Source organism: Bidens hawaiensis, unplaced genomic scaffold (assembly GCF_021521415.1).
Source record: "Bidens hawaiensis isolate Kalapana, Puna unplaced genomic scaffold, B.hawaiensis_p1.1 tig00046810_1, whole genome shotgun sequence".
NCBI classification, from domain to species: domain Eukaryota; kingdom Viridiplantae; phylum Streptophyta; class Magnoliopsida; order Asterales; family Asteraceae; genus Bidens; species Bidens hawaiensis.
The window spans coordinates 26,002-43,554 of record NW_027506002.1 but is presented as its reverse complement, the minus strand read 5'-3'; the positions used below and the strand labels follow the sequence as shown (position 1 = coordinate 43,554).

Genomic DNA, 17,553 nt, shown 5'->3' with positions numbered 1-17,553 from the left:
GGTGCCAATAATTCAAATTGCAACTAGAAGTGTACTTGTCATGAAATTGGCTAACAGAGTAAACTGTTGTGTGACTATCCTATAAAACACTATTATACTTTCAGTATTCGGATATCCATTTCGATTTCCAGATAACTGAATTTGCGTATACCCAAACACCCCTAGACATAGTTTGAGATTATATTTTTAATCGGATGGCCCGTTCCTTGACACTGCTAAAACAAACTTGCCATAAGTATCCATAGTCATTTAACATTTGGACAATGAACCTTTTGTTGGGATAAGGCCCACTGGATTCTTGTTGCTGTTAAAAATGCTCACAACTTGCTTGATAAAAGCTAGTTCAAAATCAACTCGTTTGTAAATGAGCCAAGCCAACCCAACCTCGTTTGTAAACGAGCTGAGCTTGCCTAGGTAAGTTGGCTTGCGAGTTTTGCTCAACCCAAATTTTAATATTATAATATTATAAATTACGCGTTATAAATTTTGCAGTATACATATGCTAAAAATATTATTTTTCGCTTTTATACATATAAATCAATGCTTAACAAATAAAAAAAAATACAAGTAAACGACCTTCCTCAAGCCTTTTACAAGCCAATCCAACCTGGCTAGTTTAACTTGATCAGCTCAGCTTGGCTACAGCCAACACTGTATGACTGTTGACCTTCCCCACATTAGTTTAGTCGGTTCTTTCGTAATATAAATTTTGGCTCCCACAGTATTTTCTCACTAACATTGTACTCATGAATAATCTAAATTCTAAACTCTTCAATTCCATAAATTTAAGCAAAAACATCTTCAGTAAAAGATAACTGTCGGCTATCATTACAAGGTTCAGTATCCAACTGCAACTGCTCATAGTTTAACTGTCTTGAAGCTTCATACAAACCAATGCCAACACTAACCGATAAGTTCAAACATCTTACATAAGTTTCAACCATTGGAATCTTAAGTGTCCCACCACCAAACAGCTCATTTTTACAGTCATTCAAAGCCTCGGGCGGTAACCCAGTGGTCTCTGACCCAAACACCAACCAATCCCCTCTCTTGTATGAAAAATCCTAAACGCATGAAACACAAATTTATAGTTTTTTTTTTTTTAGTTATTACATGAAGCCAAAAAAACGATTCGTACCCAAATAACCGAACCCAACAGAAACCAACAATTTGGTTTTAAGTTTTCATGAAAACCGAATTTTTGGTTCGATTGCGATTTTATACTCGGTTAAACCCGAAAAAACCAAACTGAATCTTATTTATGGATTTTCCTTTTAATTTTAAATGCTAAGTAATTCATAAGAATCTAAAAAATACTGTAACCCAAATAATCTTAATAAATTAGCCCAAATGTATAATAACCAATTAATAACTAATTAACAAAATAATTTAGAACCAAAACTTTAACCCTAAATTCATTATTTTGTAAAAAAAGAAGAAACTCTTTGCCCAGAAATTGCAAGTCCAAACGGTAAAACTAGGCTTCTAAATGAACCAGACGAACAAGAAAGGAACATGTTCGTGTTTATTCGTTTAACTTTAACTGAACAAACGATCATCAAACACAAGCATTTAAACGTACAAGGTTTTCTTGTTTATGTTCATTCATTCAGAAAATGAACATAAAAGTTCACAAACATAACTAAACATAGATGAACGGACATAACGGAGCTGAAACCAATTTAAAGTAAACGTTAACAACAATGTGTTGGACTGAAAAAGTTATTAAAACCAGACTATATTGTAATTGGGTCAAAAAATATTAAATGAATATACTAACAAATGAAAGCGAACAAACGTAAACTAACGAAGATAAAAGAACAAACGTTCATGGAGATAAATGAACGAATGAGAAATGTGTTCATGTTCGTTCGTTTAACTAATGAACAAAGTTTTTTATTCATGTTCGTTCATCTACTAAATAAATGATCATAAACGAACTTCCCGTTGAACAGTTAACTATTGTTCAGTTCTTTTACAAGCCTATGTAAAACCAAACAAACTGAAACCAAACAGTTTACAAAAACTAAAAAACCGAATTTTCAGTTTGCGGTTTGGTTTGAGCCAAAACTGACGCATGCACACCCCTAATAAAAATAGACAATGAGCGGTGGTGACTTACAGAATGTATCTTTGTCCCTCTTTTGGTAAATGCTAACAACCTTTTCTCACCTCTCTGTCCATCACATATAACTTAAGTCCTTAAATAAGTTAAATAATAAATTATTAAAAAGAACTTTAAATCGAAAGCTAAATGATTTAAAATTTAAGCAACCTGTTGTTTGAAATAGTCACGAAAATCGGCCCAGGAGCTGTGCACTTTAACAACTACGTATCTGATGCGAAGATCAAAGGGAAAACTAAAAGAGTACATATAATTACTGTTATTACTGTTAAGTCTACGTCATATTAATAAGGATACGGCCAGTAATCGAGTCCAGCTCGTTTTAGTTTTGTGTCATCAACCTCAAATCCCAGTGGCTGAAGGAGAAAAAAATTATGATTTATAATTCAATGGCGTAAGACGTAATTAAGTTTAAATAAAAGGTTAATTGGTATCATAAGTACCTCAACCAGGTGCAACCCAACACCTGATGCTGCACAACTTCTAGCAATGCATCCAGTGTTTCCAGGTATCTAAAAGGATCATAGAGCTATGAATAAACAACAAGAACTATGAATTTGATCATTTCATTGCCACAATGCTCAAATTTCTGGTTTTATAATGACAATTACATCAACATAGAGGACATAATTCAGTACAATCATACGGAAATTAAAGTCTACAAAACAGATTAGGTTTTTGATGCACAATGAAGCACAATCAAAGAGCTCAATTACATTAAGGATGCAAATGAGCCGAACCTGAGCCTCAATTAGGGGTGCAAATGAGCTGAGCTGCTCGTGAGCTACTTGAGCTCGGATCTATAAAAAGCTCGAAACGAGACGGGCCTCAAATAAAGTTTATTTAGTTATCAAGCCCGAGCTCGAGCCTTGTATGGGAAGCTCGTCGAGCTTTATGTATTTTTAAGTTTCTCCTCTTTTTGGCTTTTATGTACTAACTTTACATTGCACAACCGAGATCGAGCCGAGCTTTAGCTCCTTTAAGGTACTACATGAGCTCGAGCCGAGCTTAGGTTAGCTAAAGGTTTTTCCAAAATATATAAAAACAATTAAAAGTGTGTATAAATTAATTAAATAATAAACGAACCGACCCCGAGCTTGGACTAACAGCATACGATCCGAGCTCAAACTTTAGAAAAAGAGCTCAAAACGAGCCGAGCTAGAGCCTAGTCCAGCCCGGGCTCGGCTCGTCTCATTTGCACCCCTAGCCTCAAAAAAAGCGAGTCTTGTATAGGAAGATTGTTTAGGCTTGTCGAACCTTAACGAGCCTAGTGTTTTTCAAATTCTAGCTCTTTCAACTTCTATGTATTAATCTCACACTACAAACCCGAGCTCGAGCTAAGCTTTGGCTCGTTTAAGGTACTGCACAGTGCACACGAGCTTGAGCCGAGCTTAGGCTCGTTTAACGTTTTCTCAAATATATAAAACTAATAAAATCTGTATATAATTCATTTAAAGTTATTTAATAAATAATAAACGAGCCGAGCTAGGTATATGAAGAAACACTAAGTGACCCCGGGCAGATTATGGATAATCTAGGGGCTAAGTAATGTTTCCCACGAGGGTTAGGTCCGGCAGAGATGGTTATTCTGATGACCTGCAAAACAGACACCGTGAGCTCGTCACTGAGAAGGGGGGGGGGGGGGTTCCTCCTTGTGACCACCCTCCGGCGTGAAGATCAGACTAGATTGCTCTGAATATAAGTGTATATTAAGAGAAATAGCTAGTGAAGATAAGATACAAGATAATGATACCGTTCCAAGATGTTGGAGTATTTATAGCCGAAGGTAGGTTTCCAAGCAGGTACAGCCAGCTGTATAATATTCCTTTTCCACCAACTGTGGGCTACGCACGTGCCATGCTGGTAGTTGGTGGGTAGGCAGCGGCTGATAGTGGTATGGCCGGCTGTGTACTATTCCTTTTCCACCAACTGCAGGCTATGTACGTGCCACGACAAGGGTTGGTGAGTAGGCAGCGGCTGATAGTGACATTTTGTACTAGAGCGTGCTCCTCGTACTGTTGTCGGTGAGCTGTCACCCTGTGATTGGTTCATGGGCTGCTTTGGTCAGATCTTGTCTATTTTGTCCATACCTTGGCAGGTATAGTACAAAAGACCTTCCAGAAGCGTACGGACTAGCTCATTTGGGCGGGAGTATTCCCGCCTTGCTCATTCCTTCAGGTGACACTGAATTATTAAGAGTTAGTGCCTTGTGCATGTAGCCTTGCTATTAGTGCGGGTAGCCTTCCCTGATGGCTTGTATCCGCAGCTGCGGGAACAGGCGGGGTACTTCACCATTGGGAGGCTTTTCCTGCAGGAACAGCTGGCGTACTGCGCGTAAGGTCTTCATCTCTGAGCATGGTGGGTCCTGCGGGGCCAGTTGGTCCTTGCGCAGACGTCCCTCTTCAAGGTGAGTCTTGCGGGTCCAACTGGGCTCTGCTGGGACCTACCTCTTCAGTATAGTACGTCAAAACGAGCAATACATAAACATAGATTTGACTGAGGGACCTGAGGAGAAACCAAAACGACTTGAAGAAGTTTGCCTTCGGAGACCTTGCTTCCGGCCACACCAATTCCATTAACCAAACCTTCTTTACTTGAACTTTCAGCTGTAAAAATATACACATAATAATAATAATATTACTTGTAACTCATCTCATCAATTAATTGGATAAGAGAGAGAGAGTGTGTGTACATAAGGAACAAAGGGGAGAGTTGAATTGATTCTTGAACTGAAGCAATAAGGATGTACGAAGACGCAATGTTGGTGCGATTGAACGCCGGAAGTGAATTGGTGTTGTCATGAAATCTAGGGTTTTAAGACACCCAGTGGTCACCATTGTTGATACTTGAAAGCTCATCTGTTCCAGGGGTGTTCAGAGTACTAGATGACTCATCTATTGTTAGTTTCACAACTTTAGTCCCTCAACTGACTTTTAACCGAAAAAGTAACAATAAACTAACGGTTTGGGTTAGTATAATATTATTGGGACTAGGGCTGTTCACGAGCCGGGGCAAGCTCGCGCTCGAGTTGGTTTTAAAACAGAGTTGAATTTTGAGTTTGAGCTTAGCTTGGTTTGAAACTGAGCCAACTCAGCTTAGTTTTTCCTTAATAAATTAATAAATTTCAAATAAATACAAATTAGGTTATATCTAATGTGTTGAACCGAATAAAAAATACACAACGACTTGATCCGAATTCAAAATAAGCTAAAAACAATACATAATCATATAAAACCAATTACAAAATAAGATCATTAATATCTAAACCAATCTGCCAGAACAATAATGCTAGAGTTTTGAAAAATAAGAACGGACATTTGTTTTCAACAACTTGTCTATAATCTATATTAGGGATTGAGGTTTGAGCGGGATTTAGGATTTGGGAGGGATTTATGCCCCCTCCTTTTTTTTTACATTTTTAATAATATATTGTACGCATATAAAGATAAAATATATTAAAATTATAATAATTCAAGCTTAACCAAGCCAGTTTGGCTTGTTATAAACTGAGCCTAAATAAGCTTGCTTTCTAATTCAGTCGAGCCAGCTCGACTCAATTCAAAACGAGCCATATCAAGCGAGCTTTTTCAGTGCGAGCTCCGAGTCGCGAACTTCTGAACAACCATAATTGGAACCAAGTTTTTGCTAATCGGTTCTGGTTATACTTGTCCCTATGCTCGAAAAAACTAAACAGAATTGACTTTTACTATTGCTTGACCACTAAATGACCCGTGTGTATCATTGTACCAACATGGAGATACCAAAAGACCGCTTATTTGCATGTATGAGGTCAATCGTCTCCCAAAACTTTTCATTTTTTCATGTTCAAACTTCATTAGTAATTATTACAATATTAGGGTTTTCACTTCTAGTTCATACACTTTCATTCCATGGTCGAGACAAGAAGCAAGGATATATGACAAAAAGCATGTTGCAATGTCTAAAAATACTCTTTGTTTTACGTCTTATAAATGATTATAAATCAAGGGCGGATGATATACTTTGTGTAAATTAACATAAGTTTGTAACCGAATAAAATATGTTTACTTGTATAGATGTATTATATTTCAAAATAATTAAGACGATGATCGGTGCGATTTATATACGCTTAACAGCATATTAATTATTTTTATAAAATATACTATTACATTTGAGTTTCTTTGTATTTTAAAGATTTACTAGATGGATGTCCGCGCGATGCAGCGGGAAACGCGGACCTTGATAATCACGTAACGAATTTACGTGTGTTCATTGTTCGATTTGAAACCGTTCAAACCGGTCATTGATTTGATTTCACGATTGATTTTTTTCTTTTATTGGCCAAACGATTTCAATTTTCAACGGGTTGGTTTCGATTTTTGACGACAAAAAAACATTATTAATGGTTTCGGTTTGGCTCACGGTTTAATTTAAAAACCATTAAAACCATACCGCAAACACCTCCACATAAAAAATTTTTTAACTGAAAAAACTATAGCAATATCATACTCAAATTAAAGACAATAAAACGCTCGTTTTTATGGTGCAATGTTTTTTAAAAAAATATTAACGTGTGAAAAAGTTATAACCTTTTAAAAATCGTGGGGGAAGTTGGGTTAAAAATGAAATTAGAAAAAATAGATATGTAAAAGATAGAGGTTAAACTTATCCCTATTCTTTAAATTTATAAAAAATGATTAAAGTCGAGGGACTAATACTGTAACTATATTAGAGAAATATGAAAGAAACGTGATAATTAAGTGTTACAATAACCACTTTGCCTCCTTTAAATTTGTATCATGTGTTTAAAATATTGTAAAACTCTTAAATTTCACAATCTTAATTTGACCATGAGTCTCATATTATATATAGCATAGATATTATATATAGTATAGATATAGATAAAATATGAAAATGATGACGGATTTGTACGGAAATTGATTCACTCGAAATTGAGTTAAGAAAAATAATTTCTGGGCTTCAACTTAAAATTTCATTGGGGCTGAGTTTAATAAAAGTAGTTGGGCTTCAACTTAAATTTCATTGGGTTGACTAAATGGACCCGCGAGTCAACGGTTGGGTCAGAAAGAAAAGAAAAGGGGAATAAAAGATTTATAGGGGAAGTCGGCAGACAATGACGTTATCGAATTAGAACTAGTGGTGTAAATGAGCAACTTAACTCGTAAGCTATTTGAGATCAGCTCGAATTAATTTGAGCTTTTATGAGATAAGTGCTCAAGTCTTAAAATAAATTTGTTTATGAATAAACGAGCATAAACCCGAGCTTCAGTTGCAAAGTTAAAGCTAGCTCGCGAGCCTATTGTTTATATAGTTTTTATTTGATGAATTGAATATAATTTAAAATAACCATATTAATTATATATAAAATCATTTTAGTTGCATGAACGATTTGTATGATATTAATCGTCCTCCAACATATTGTAGATGGTTGCTTTTGTAAGCACTAATTTAATTGCTATTGATGTTGGGTTGTGCCTGTAGTACGTGTCCTCATCACTAACTTAAGTTCTTGCTAATAAATTTAGTGATAATTGCACCGTTACTATTGATCACACACTCATTGTTGATCTCACTATTACTTCTTATCTCCTACTTGTGGACCATGTTAGGCACAACACCCCTTGGATTACGAGGTTCTTTGGTATCAAAACTCATATTAGTTTTCAATAGGATATCATACGATAACACAAAAATAACTGGTATTGAATTCTTTTCTATGTAACTAATTAATCAAATAGTTTTTGGATCCACTTTAAAATTTACTATGATAAATGTTACGTACACGGATTAATCAAGTATTAGGTATAGTTGTTGCACCTATATTTACTTTTCTCTTCATGTTAATGTAGTATGAACAAATTAATGTACACATTGAAAACAATGTTAGAAAAATTAAACTAAAACATGGTATATAAATAGCATTACCACCATGTGAAGGAAACTCCGGCGCCGCCGCACTTGAAACCACCCATCTCATACCTAGACTTCCACGTCGGATTCTGACACTTCTCACTAGGTTCCTTGTATCAACCCTTGTAATTCCCACCAATACCCAAGGGTACTATTGGAAATCCATCCATATTCAATTCACTAGAATCTCAAACTTTATATAAAGTATCAATTAATCTCCCATTTTCTCTCACCATCATATATTCAACTCTTTCCACCACAAAATGAGAATAATAAACTGATTGATCATTGTCAAGCCGAGTTCGACAATGTACGACGAAGCTGGATTATCGGACGTCATGGCGGCCGATGTGAACTCTATGCTGCATTCGTCGTCTACGTTTAAGCATCCTTCGGATGGTGAGTCTTCGAAGATGAAGGATATGATGTCTTCAAATAATTCTTACTCCAACTTCAATAATCATGAACATAACTATAATCAGGGTCGGGTTCATAACCACATTCAAAATAATACGCGATCTGAAAGCTCGTTAACGCGCTATCGCTCCGCTCCAAGCTCGTTCTATGCACATCTCCTTGAAGATGATTTTTTTGCTCCGGACACATCCTCAAACCATGAGTCGTTTTTCTCACAACACCAGCAACAACAGCAGCAACAACAACAACTAGACCAACACCAGCAACAACAACAGCAACAACAATATTCACAGAAGTTTATACCGTATGAATCATCATCTATGAAGCTAGAATCCGATGAATCAGGGATTCAGAAGATAGATTTTCCGCAAGTGTCTACTGGTATATATTACGAAAACACGCAAAACAATAATATCAACAATCATCATGGCCATAATAACCCGGCAAGTTTGTCAACAATCAGATCCATGAACTCAACAAGCTCAAATCTGATCAGACAAAGTAGCTCTCCAGCTGGATTTCTGTCCGCCTTGAATTCTGAAAGTGGTAATTAATTTTTAATTCCTTTATTAAAATCTTTTTATTGTTTATTTCAACTTGCAAACCTTCAAACACACTCAACAGTCCATACTCCATATCAAGTGTTGGTCCATGAACATTAAGAGATTTGTCGTTATCATAATTATCATTAATATTTAATTACCTAGGATGATTATCTTAATATCTTTGTTATCTTTGAATTGTTTGTTTATTACAACTTGCATGCAATTAATAAATAATTAGTTTATGCTTATACTTCCTCCAATGAAATCTATGCATTGAAAATCAAATTACTTTTTAGGCCCACAAACTTTTAACTAAACGCATTGTCAAAGTGATTAATCCCATTAATCATTTAATCCTATATAAATAAAGTAGTTAATTATCCACCTTAAAATAAAAGAAAATTTGGAGATAAATGTAGTTGACTTTTCCAACTAGGTTGCTTGGCTTTTGGATACTATAGAAAGATCATTATGAAGTCAATGCTTGAAAATTTAATTTCTTTTAATAAAATGGCTGTTAAACTGTTACCATCTTGTGCTAATTGTTTAATTCTGTTTTATAACAACATAATCTTTATGAGTTATATGATTCCACAATGTCATGTTTTGAACAACTCATTTTTTCATTATAGAACTCATACTAATATATACTTTTAAACTATTCAATTTAAGTAGATATGGATCCAGAAAAGATTCCAATATTCCTGTACTTTTGGAATGGGAACACATGCTTCTGGCATAAAAATATTTAAGTATTTGATTTCATTTATATTCTTAATACAAGTTATTATCCATTTTAAAGTATGTATTAGTTCTTTTATATAATTTTATATATAGAAGCTTACATTTCATATTCAATATTAATAATATTATATTTAATGATTATTGTCAATTTTTATAGCTGGTTTTGGAGGCATGAGAGATGTGGAGAAAACCATTTCTTCAAGTAGGTTAAATAATCACATAAGTTTCTCCACAGGGTTCTTACCTCAAATTCCCGAAAACAAGAATCAAATAAACGATTCGACATTCAAGAGCTTGAAAAGGAATAGAGATGGCGATCCAATAACGTTGGAGAGACAGGTTTCTCTTAATTATCTGATTCTAAAAATAATGCCACTTGAAAATTGCATAATATATTGCATGCATATTCTGATATTCAGTTATTATATATATGATTTGTTGCTTTCAGAATGGATTATCTGGACATTATAATAATCCTGGTTTGGTCCATCACTTGAGCTTGCCCAAAACTTCTACTGAAATGGCAGTTGCTGAAAAGTTCTTGCGATTCGGACAAGAATTGGTTCCTAGCAAGAGTAGTCGTGCAGCACGAGGATGCGCAACACACCCACGAAGCATTGCAGAAAGGGTAAGAAACACTCTAATTAGTTTCATTTATTTATAAATGGTAATTAAAATGAATACAATCGATACATAACCGAATTGAATAGACTTAATGTTGACGCGTACTTGCAATTTGCAGGTGAGAAGAACCCAAATCAGTGCTAGAATGAAGAAGCTACAAGATCTCTTTCCTAACATGGACAAGGTAAATGTTTAAACCTCAACATTATAGTTTAATTAGTAACCATTATGCATCAGTTTTGCATTACTTAACATAATATATGTGGTAGATCTAATTTTTTTCATTTAACCATTTGTAGCAAACAAGCACCGCAGACATGCTAGATATGGCTGTTCAGTACATCAAAGATCTGCAGAAAGATTTGGAGGTAACCCGATGAAATCATATTCATGATTACATATGATATAACTTTTTACATGGCATCCCTTGGTTAGGATCTTTTTGTGGAAGTAGGTGGTTTAGGAATGAGACTGTCTATATATATGTGTGTGCGTTTTACTTCTTTTACTTCTAGGCAGTTCGTCACCCTATAAGCTAACTTGAACAAGTTTGCTTGGGTGGGCAGTGAACTTTGTAGAGTTTGCTGAAAAATTGTAAAGGGTGTGTTAAGTTCGGTGAAAAAACCCTATGGACTTCACTTGGCAAAGTTCGCTAGCTATAGTAGCAAACTATAAAACTAATGCTGGGTAGCGGACTGTCTAGAAGTGCAACGATAGGATTACGAATGTGGTTCCTAATTAAGCAACATATTTCACGAAACAATATCATTAATTGGAGTAAGGATTTACCCGCATTACTCTCATGAACATTCTTTTGTTTTGCGTGTAGACTCTCAAAGATGCTCGGTCAAGGTGCGAGTGTTCAAGTAAACAATAAAAGATGTTCAGCCATATAACTTGGTTTCTCATTAAGCCTTACGATGGAAAAAGACGGAGACGGTACATCAAGCAATTGTGATTTTTTTTCTACGCGTTGGTTAAACCAACGTAGTCTAGGTTTATTAGATCAAACATTCTTCTTCGAATTCGTGTACCATGGGCGACACCCATCATCCGAGTCTGGATCAATGTGATTATCATTTGTAAAATCATGAAGCTAGCTAGGTTTTAATTTTGTTAACCGTTGAACATTTTCCTATATATGTTCTGTATGGGGTGTGTGCTCATAACTCAATTTAAGTAATTGAAGCTAATTAAGAACTTGTGACCTGGTAATTATCATATATAAAAAACGATCGAGCATATAGTAACTAATAATACAAACAACTAATTCTTGAATGTAAACAAATTACCTGCTTGTTAGATCTTGTAATATTCCCCGGAAAAAAATATGCATGCCTGGAGAATTAGTTTCATCTTTTAAATTTTGATTTTAATCATTTTTGCCCATTTAAGAGGCTTAGACTTGTCGTTATTTATACTTTTATCAATCGTTTTCAAGTTAACCTTTTGAGTAATTAATCACTATGATATTTATTCTTGGTTTCTTTGTTTTTGTTTTGCATCAATTGGTATCAGAGTTTGTTACTATCCTGATGGCGACCACTGAAGATTTTTGATAAAATATCCCAATGGAAAGGGTCTTGAGGTTGGCGAATTGTGGTGTGTAGTGAATAATCTCACTACTAGGTTCGACATAACCACGTTGGTGCTTGAGGAAAAGCATCACGTGGTCGAAGGTGGTCATAATAGCCTCAGAAATCATGAGGTGGAAGAAACCACGTTAATTAGCGTCGCCCGCATAATGGTGATATTGGTGGAAGAAGAGCCTACCGAACTCTTGTAAATCAACGAATTCAATTACTAATGAAGGCAGTGTGAGAACAAGCAAAACATAGAAAGACTGTATAAAGAAGAAGGCATATGTCATATTGGTCATGAATAAGATGAAGGGTAGGTCCTTACTTCCAGATTTTGAACAAATTTTATCGCCTATATCATAATTGGGTGCATAGAACCTGATTGATTACCGATTACACGAGTGAGTTATTATGGCTGCAAGCAAGATGCAACCTAAGTTAATCAAAGGATTAAACATTTGTTAGGTATACGAGTATTATGTGACAAGAGGTTTAACGAAGTTATATGAAAAATTTTATAGGATATAATGCGATCGGCTATGACAGATGTTGCATGAAGCTTATTGCCGACCCATCAAAAAGACACAAATGTGAAAGATGGAGGCCGGTAAAAGAGATGAGGATGTTGATGCAGATTTGTGGACACATAAGGTTGGGCCGAATTAGAAAGTTAGTGATTTGAAATAGGTTTAGGTGACATGTATCTCTAGTAGGATAAGGAATGTGAGGTTAAGATGGTTTGGTCATGTGCGGAGATAGACGACAACTATAGTTAGAGCTGTGGAAACCTTAACTATGGGGGAGAGGCGTGGTAGACCTAGATTGAGATGAAACGGGCGGATTAGAAAGGGATTATTAGACTTGAACTTCTTTGAGAACATGATTAGGGCTTCGTGAATATGTAGGATTAAAATTATGGACTTTTAGGGAGTATTTTTGTCATAGGTTATCATTAGGACCATAGTTTTGCATATACTTAGTTTATTCCTACACTTTTGGTGGTTCGCTTCATGCTTACCTTTTCAATTGTCTTACCTTTGCCTAAGATCTTTCATGACTTAGAAACTTTTGGCAAAGCTTATGCGTACTATCATGGAGCCCGCACTATTTGTTCTTGCCTTTTCATTGTTTAATCTATCATTTGTTACTAATATAGTTCTCTCACCACTTTATGTTTAGGTAATGCACTACTACTATATTACCATTCATCTTTTTCTATTGTTGGTTGTCTTATTCTCTTGACAACACTCAATGTTACTTGGATTTACTATAGTTTACATGTAAAAAGGGGTTTTTTATAGCCACCGGTCTTACTAGAAACAACCTCACTATCCCTTAGGATAAAATGATTTGCCATCATCTCAATAATTTTTAGAAAGATAAAAATAGGGTTTTAAGGTAGTTCATTTTAGGAAAATTGGTTTTAAATAATCCCAACTATGGCCTATCGGCAAATAACAGTGCCAACTTAACACTTGGCTGGTGACGGTCCCAACTAAAGGTGTATTTGTTTTTAATGGTTCGCGATAACGAAGCCTTAACTCCGTTAGTATGATGCTGAGGTGGCACACCATGTTGTCAAAAAAACCTTATGTGGCATAGAAGTGGGCCCCAATCCCCATCCTTCCTCTTCATCTTCTTCCCCTTACCCCCACCATCCACTTCCCACCACCGTCACTAACCTGCAACCACCACCACCTTCTTCCACTTTTCTGCCGCCACGCACCACCACCAACCTATCACAGTCCATCTAATCCCATTACGAACATCATTACTATGATGCTTAATTTGTGAATGTTCTCACGCTTTGGTTAGAAATATGTGAGAATTTGAAGATATGTAGCTTAAAAGAGGAACATGGAAAATTAAAGAAATCAAGGGGTGTTTTTCTAATTAATTACTGTCGATGTTGATGTTCAATCGGATTGTACAGTCCTCACGAAACAGAGGCGGAGAATTAGGGTTTATGTTTCATTCAGAGATTATTTCGTTAGTTGATGGATTCCAATCTAACTTTGTTTAGTTGTTCGGTTATTACATTCAATTGAACAAATCATAGGTGTAATTTTGATGTTTTAAGAATTAAGGCTCTATTTTGCAATGGGATTGAAGATGGACGGTGATGGGTTGGTGGTGGTGCATGACGGCGGAAAAGAGGAAGAAGGTGGTGGTGGTGGTTGTAGGTTAGTGATGGTGGTGTGAAGTGGATGGTGGAGGTAAGGGGAAGAAGAAGGGAGATAAAAAGGAAAGGTGGGGATTGGGGCCCACTTCTATACCACATAAGATTTTTTTGACAACAGGGTATGCCAGCTCAACATCATATTAACAGAGTTAAGGCTTCGTTAGTCACGGACTGCTAAAAACAAATACACCTTTATTTAGGGCCACCACCAGCCAAGTGTTAAGTTGGGACTGTTATTTGCTGATATGCCATAATTGAGATTATTTAAAACCAATTTTCTTTCTTTTTAATATATAAATGTGTTTTTAATTAGCATTATGTAATGTTTTTAAATTAAGATTATATAAATGCTTGTTCTAGTTATTATTATAAAAACATAATTGTTCTGCTATTATTTATAAATAGAAATGACATGAAAGTTTCCAAACATGTGAAGAGTGAAACCATGTCCTATAAAAACTGGTTTTGGACTCTCTTACCAATTTAGGGTGATATACCCCTTAAAGTCCCCCAACTTGGAGATGCGCTTTATCATCGTTGTACGAATCATTAGACTTCAATTCGAAATCAAATTAACCTTTGTTTATGATATACCTTCTTATCATTGTTCGTTCTATCGTATCCCCTACGTCACTTGAATACCCCTAACTAGGGGTGTTCAAAGTCGGATACCCGGAGTTTCGGATATCCGAACATTTCGGATAGTTAATTTTACTATCCGAATCCGTATCCGAAATTTCGGATATCCAACTTTCGAATATCCGAAATTTCGGATATCCGTTCGGATAAGAAAATGGATATCCGAATTCCGAAATACCAAAAAAAATAAGAAGAAGAAAAAGGCAATGCAAAACCTTCAAGTTTTTCACAGACATATATCATACAAGAATTTTATTTTCCCCCACTCCTTCATCGAATATCTCCACTGCATTCCAGTTTCTAATATTCTATTTTATTGTGTTATTTATAACAAATACAACTTGATTGAGCACCAACAAGAGTTTGATAACAGGCAGCAACACGATTTGTTAGAGTAGCGGGCTAGCAGCTGCCGGTAAGGGTTGTGGTGACAGACTGACTGTGAACGAGGGCTGGGCTGTAGGTGGTCGACGGTTAGGCGGGGGCTGGAGGTGGTGAGCGGTGACGGACTGACGGTGAATGAGGGCTGGAGCCGGAGGTGGATGGCCGTGAATCGTAATCTTGTGGAAAGAAAGAGAACAGAGATTGAGATTATTGAGTGATAGCAGTGGCTTGTTTTTGAAATTAGAAGATTTAGGGTTTCATCTCTTTTACCTTAATACCTTATATATAAAATAAAATTAAAAAAAATATTAATTTTGGGATATTTCGGATGTCCGAACTATCCGAAAAATCCTAAAACTGCTATCCGAATCCGAATTGAATCCGAAATTTCGGATATTTCAGATACGGATTATCGGATAATTCCGATACGGATTCAAATTCGGATACTTTTGAACACCCCTACCCCTAACTGATTGGACCCTTAATTTCCTTCTCTGCCACGTGTTGATTGATCAATGGTTCGTTCTTTGACCGACCCCTTCCGCAATAAATGCAAACGGTTATATTCCAAATTCTAAATCTTTTCCAAAATCATCATCGGATTATCTTCCATGTTTTTTTTTACAAAATCATCACCATCGATATTTCATTCGTTTCTCTCAGGGATGTTTCATTATCTTTTCTTTTACTAAAACGTTTAAGAAGAATATGACAACTTTCTACTACATTATGGCGGAAGAAAATGTTGAACATTTTACGAATTTATATGGCATTTCTTAGGAATTAAATCACGTTACTTCTACATGCAAAGAATCTACACATACATCCCTTTCTTGCTAAAAAAAACTGCTTTGTTTACTGAAACTTGCTTTCGTAAACTACATGATTCCATTTAGTTGATTCCTCTAACTGTCATATTTCATGGGTCCACATATCACAATGCAATCCTCATAGTCTCGCTAAAGCTCCGCATTTTGAACTTTTGTATCGTGTGCTTAACATGGTTACTAATGTGACGCTTTTTCCTGCATATTTAGTTTGATCTTTAATCAGGTTCCTGAAGCAATCCACTCTACTTCTAAGATAAAGAATTGGAAAGATCACTTCTTTGTTAATGGCTTATGTTTTCCAAAATATATATACTGTCATTCTCATGACGATTATCCTTTTGGGAAGCCTATTTATTTGTGTTTTGTTTTTGAAGTTCTCCCATATATACTCTTCTTCTTTATTTAGATGTGTAATCAGAAAAAAGCACGAGTCACTCGATTTGTTGGAAATGCCATATAGAAAGTCCTTATTATATAATTCCTAAGAGTCTAAGCATACTTAAATTGCAAGGCCTTAAATTCTAGTTAAATGTGTTCTATCATGAATATGAAATTATAACTCCTGACACAATGACAATCTTCCGCATCTACAATTTAGTGCATCTACTATAAATGGAATTGAAAGCCAATCAATGCACAAATCAACTGTACCTTAATATTTTTTAGTTATTGTTACCTAAAACGACAAGCAATCCTCATTATTGGCACCAAATCAAGGATACAACATAACCCTTTAATTATTAGTTAAAGAAAGATATTCAAATGTCAACCAACTAATGTTTAAAACCGTCAAGGTTTTTCTATAATTAATTAATTACTAAGTTTATGTAAATAAAAATACCATATGACTTTAAGAGTCAAGCTATTCTACAAACGGAGAGAAAAATGAGGATTTATAGGCATAAAAAAACCCTTTAAAAATAATAAAGAAAAATTAATAAAAAAAATCATAAACCAAATTTTAATACAAAAACAAAAAATGTAAAAACAGAACATTGTTTCTACCGTCTTACTCGTTCTCAAAAAAAAAAAAAAAAACGCACACACACACACACAATGTTGAGTGAAAAAAATTATTATGTTTTTTTGCTTATCATTGTGTTTTGTGTTTATTTTCGTCATTAATTATATCTTTTTCTCTTGACATTGAGTCTCTTTTTCTTGATATTGTACTATATTACTTAACATTGTGCCATATTTTGTTTGGCATTATGTTATATTTTGCGATCTATATGTCTTTTTTTTGTTTATCATTATGTTGTTTGTTCATTTTCGGCATTGTGTCTTTACGCGTTTTTTTTTTTTTGGGGAACGAGAATGACAGGATAAACATTTTGACTTTATTTATTTATTTATATATTGAGTTCTGATTTTTTTAGAGTTTTTTGTGTGAGCATAAATCATTCTCACACTTCTCATTTTTGTCATTCTTTACATTTATCTTTACCTAGACTTTAATTAAGCTTTATTACTTGTTAAGAACACGCAATCCGAACATTACTCATTTATACATGAGTTAACATTGAAAAAAGTTGTTAAACCAAGATTTTAATAATTTTCTTTTATATTGCTT

The 17,553-nt window shown here is 35.1% G+C and overlaps 2 protein-coding genes across 2 annotated transcripts; one reads left to right on the top strand and one right to left on the bottom strand.

The window, feature by feature from the left end:
* Positions 1–649: 649 nt before the first annotated feature.
* Positions 650–4,983, bottom strand: LOC143616328 (uncharacterized). The gene is made up of 7 exons (XM_077089191.1): positions 4,818–4,983; positions 4,631–4,731; positions 2,569–2,637; positions 2,423–2,481; positions 2,276–2,336; positions 2,123–2,176; positions 650–1,064 (listed from the first exon to the last, which is right to left on the bottom strand). Exons 1-7 carry the CDS (start codon positions 4,981–4,983, stop codon positions 786–788), a joined length of 789 nt encoding a protein of 262 aa, XP_076945306.1. The 3' UTR covers positions 650–785.
* Positions 4,984–8,278: 3,295 nt separating this feature from the next.
* Positions 8,279–11,270, top strand: LOC143616331 (transcription factor bHLH130-like). The gene is made up of 6 exons (XM_077089193.1): positions 8,279–8,995; positions 9,899–10,080; positions 10,190–10,369; positions 10,484–10,549; positions 10,665–10,733; positions 11,195–11,270. Exons 1-6 carry the CDS (start codon positions 8,344–8,346, stop codon positions 11,240–11,242), a joined length of 1,197 nt encoding a protein of 398 aa, XP_076945308.1. The 5' UTR covers positions 8,279–8,343; the 3' UTR covers positions 11,243–11,270.
* Positions 11,271–17,553: the final 6,283 nt, after the last annotated feature.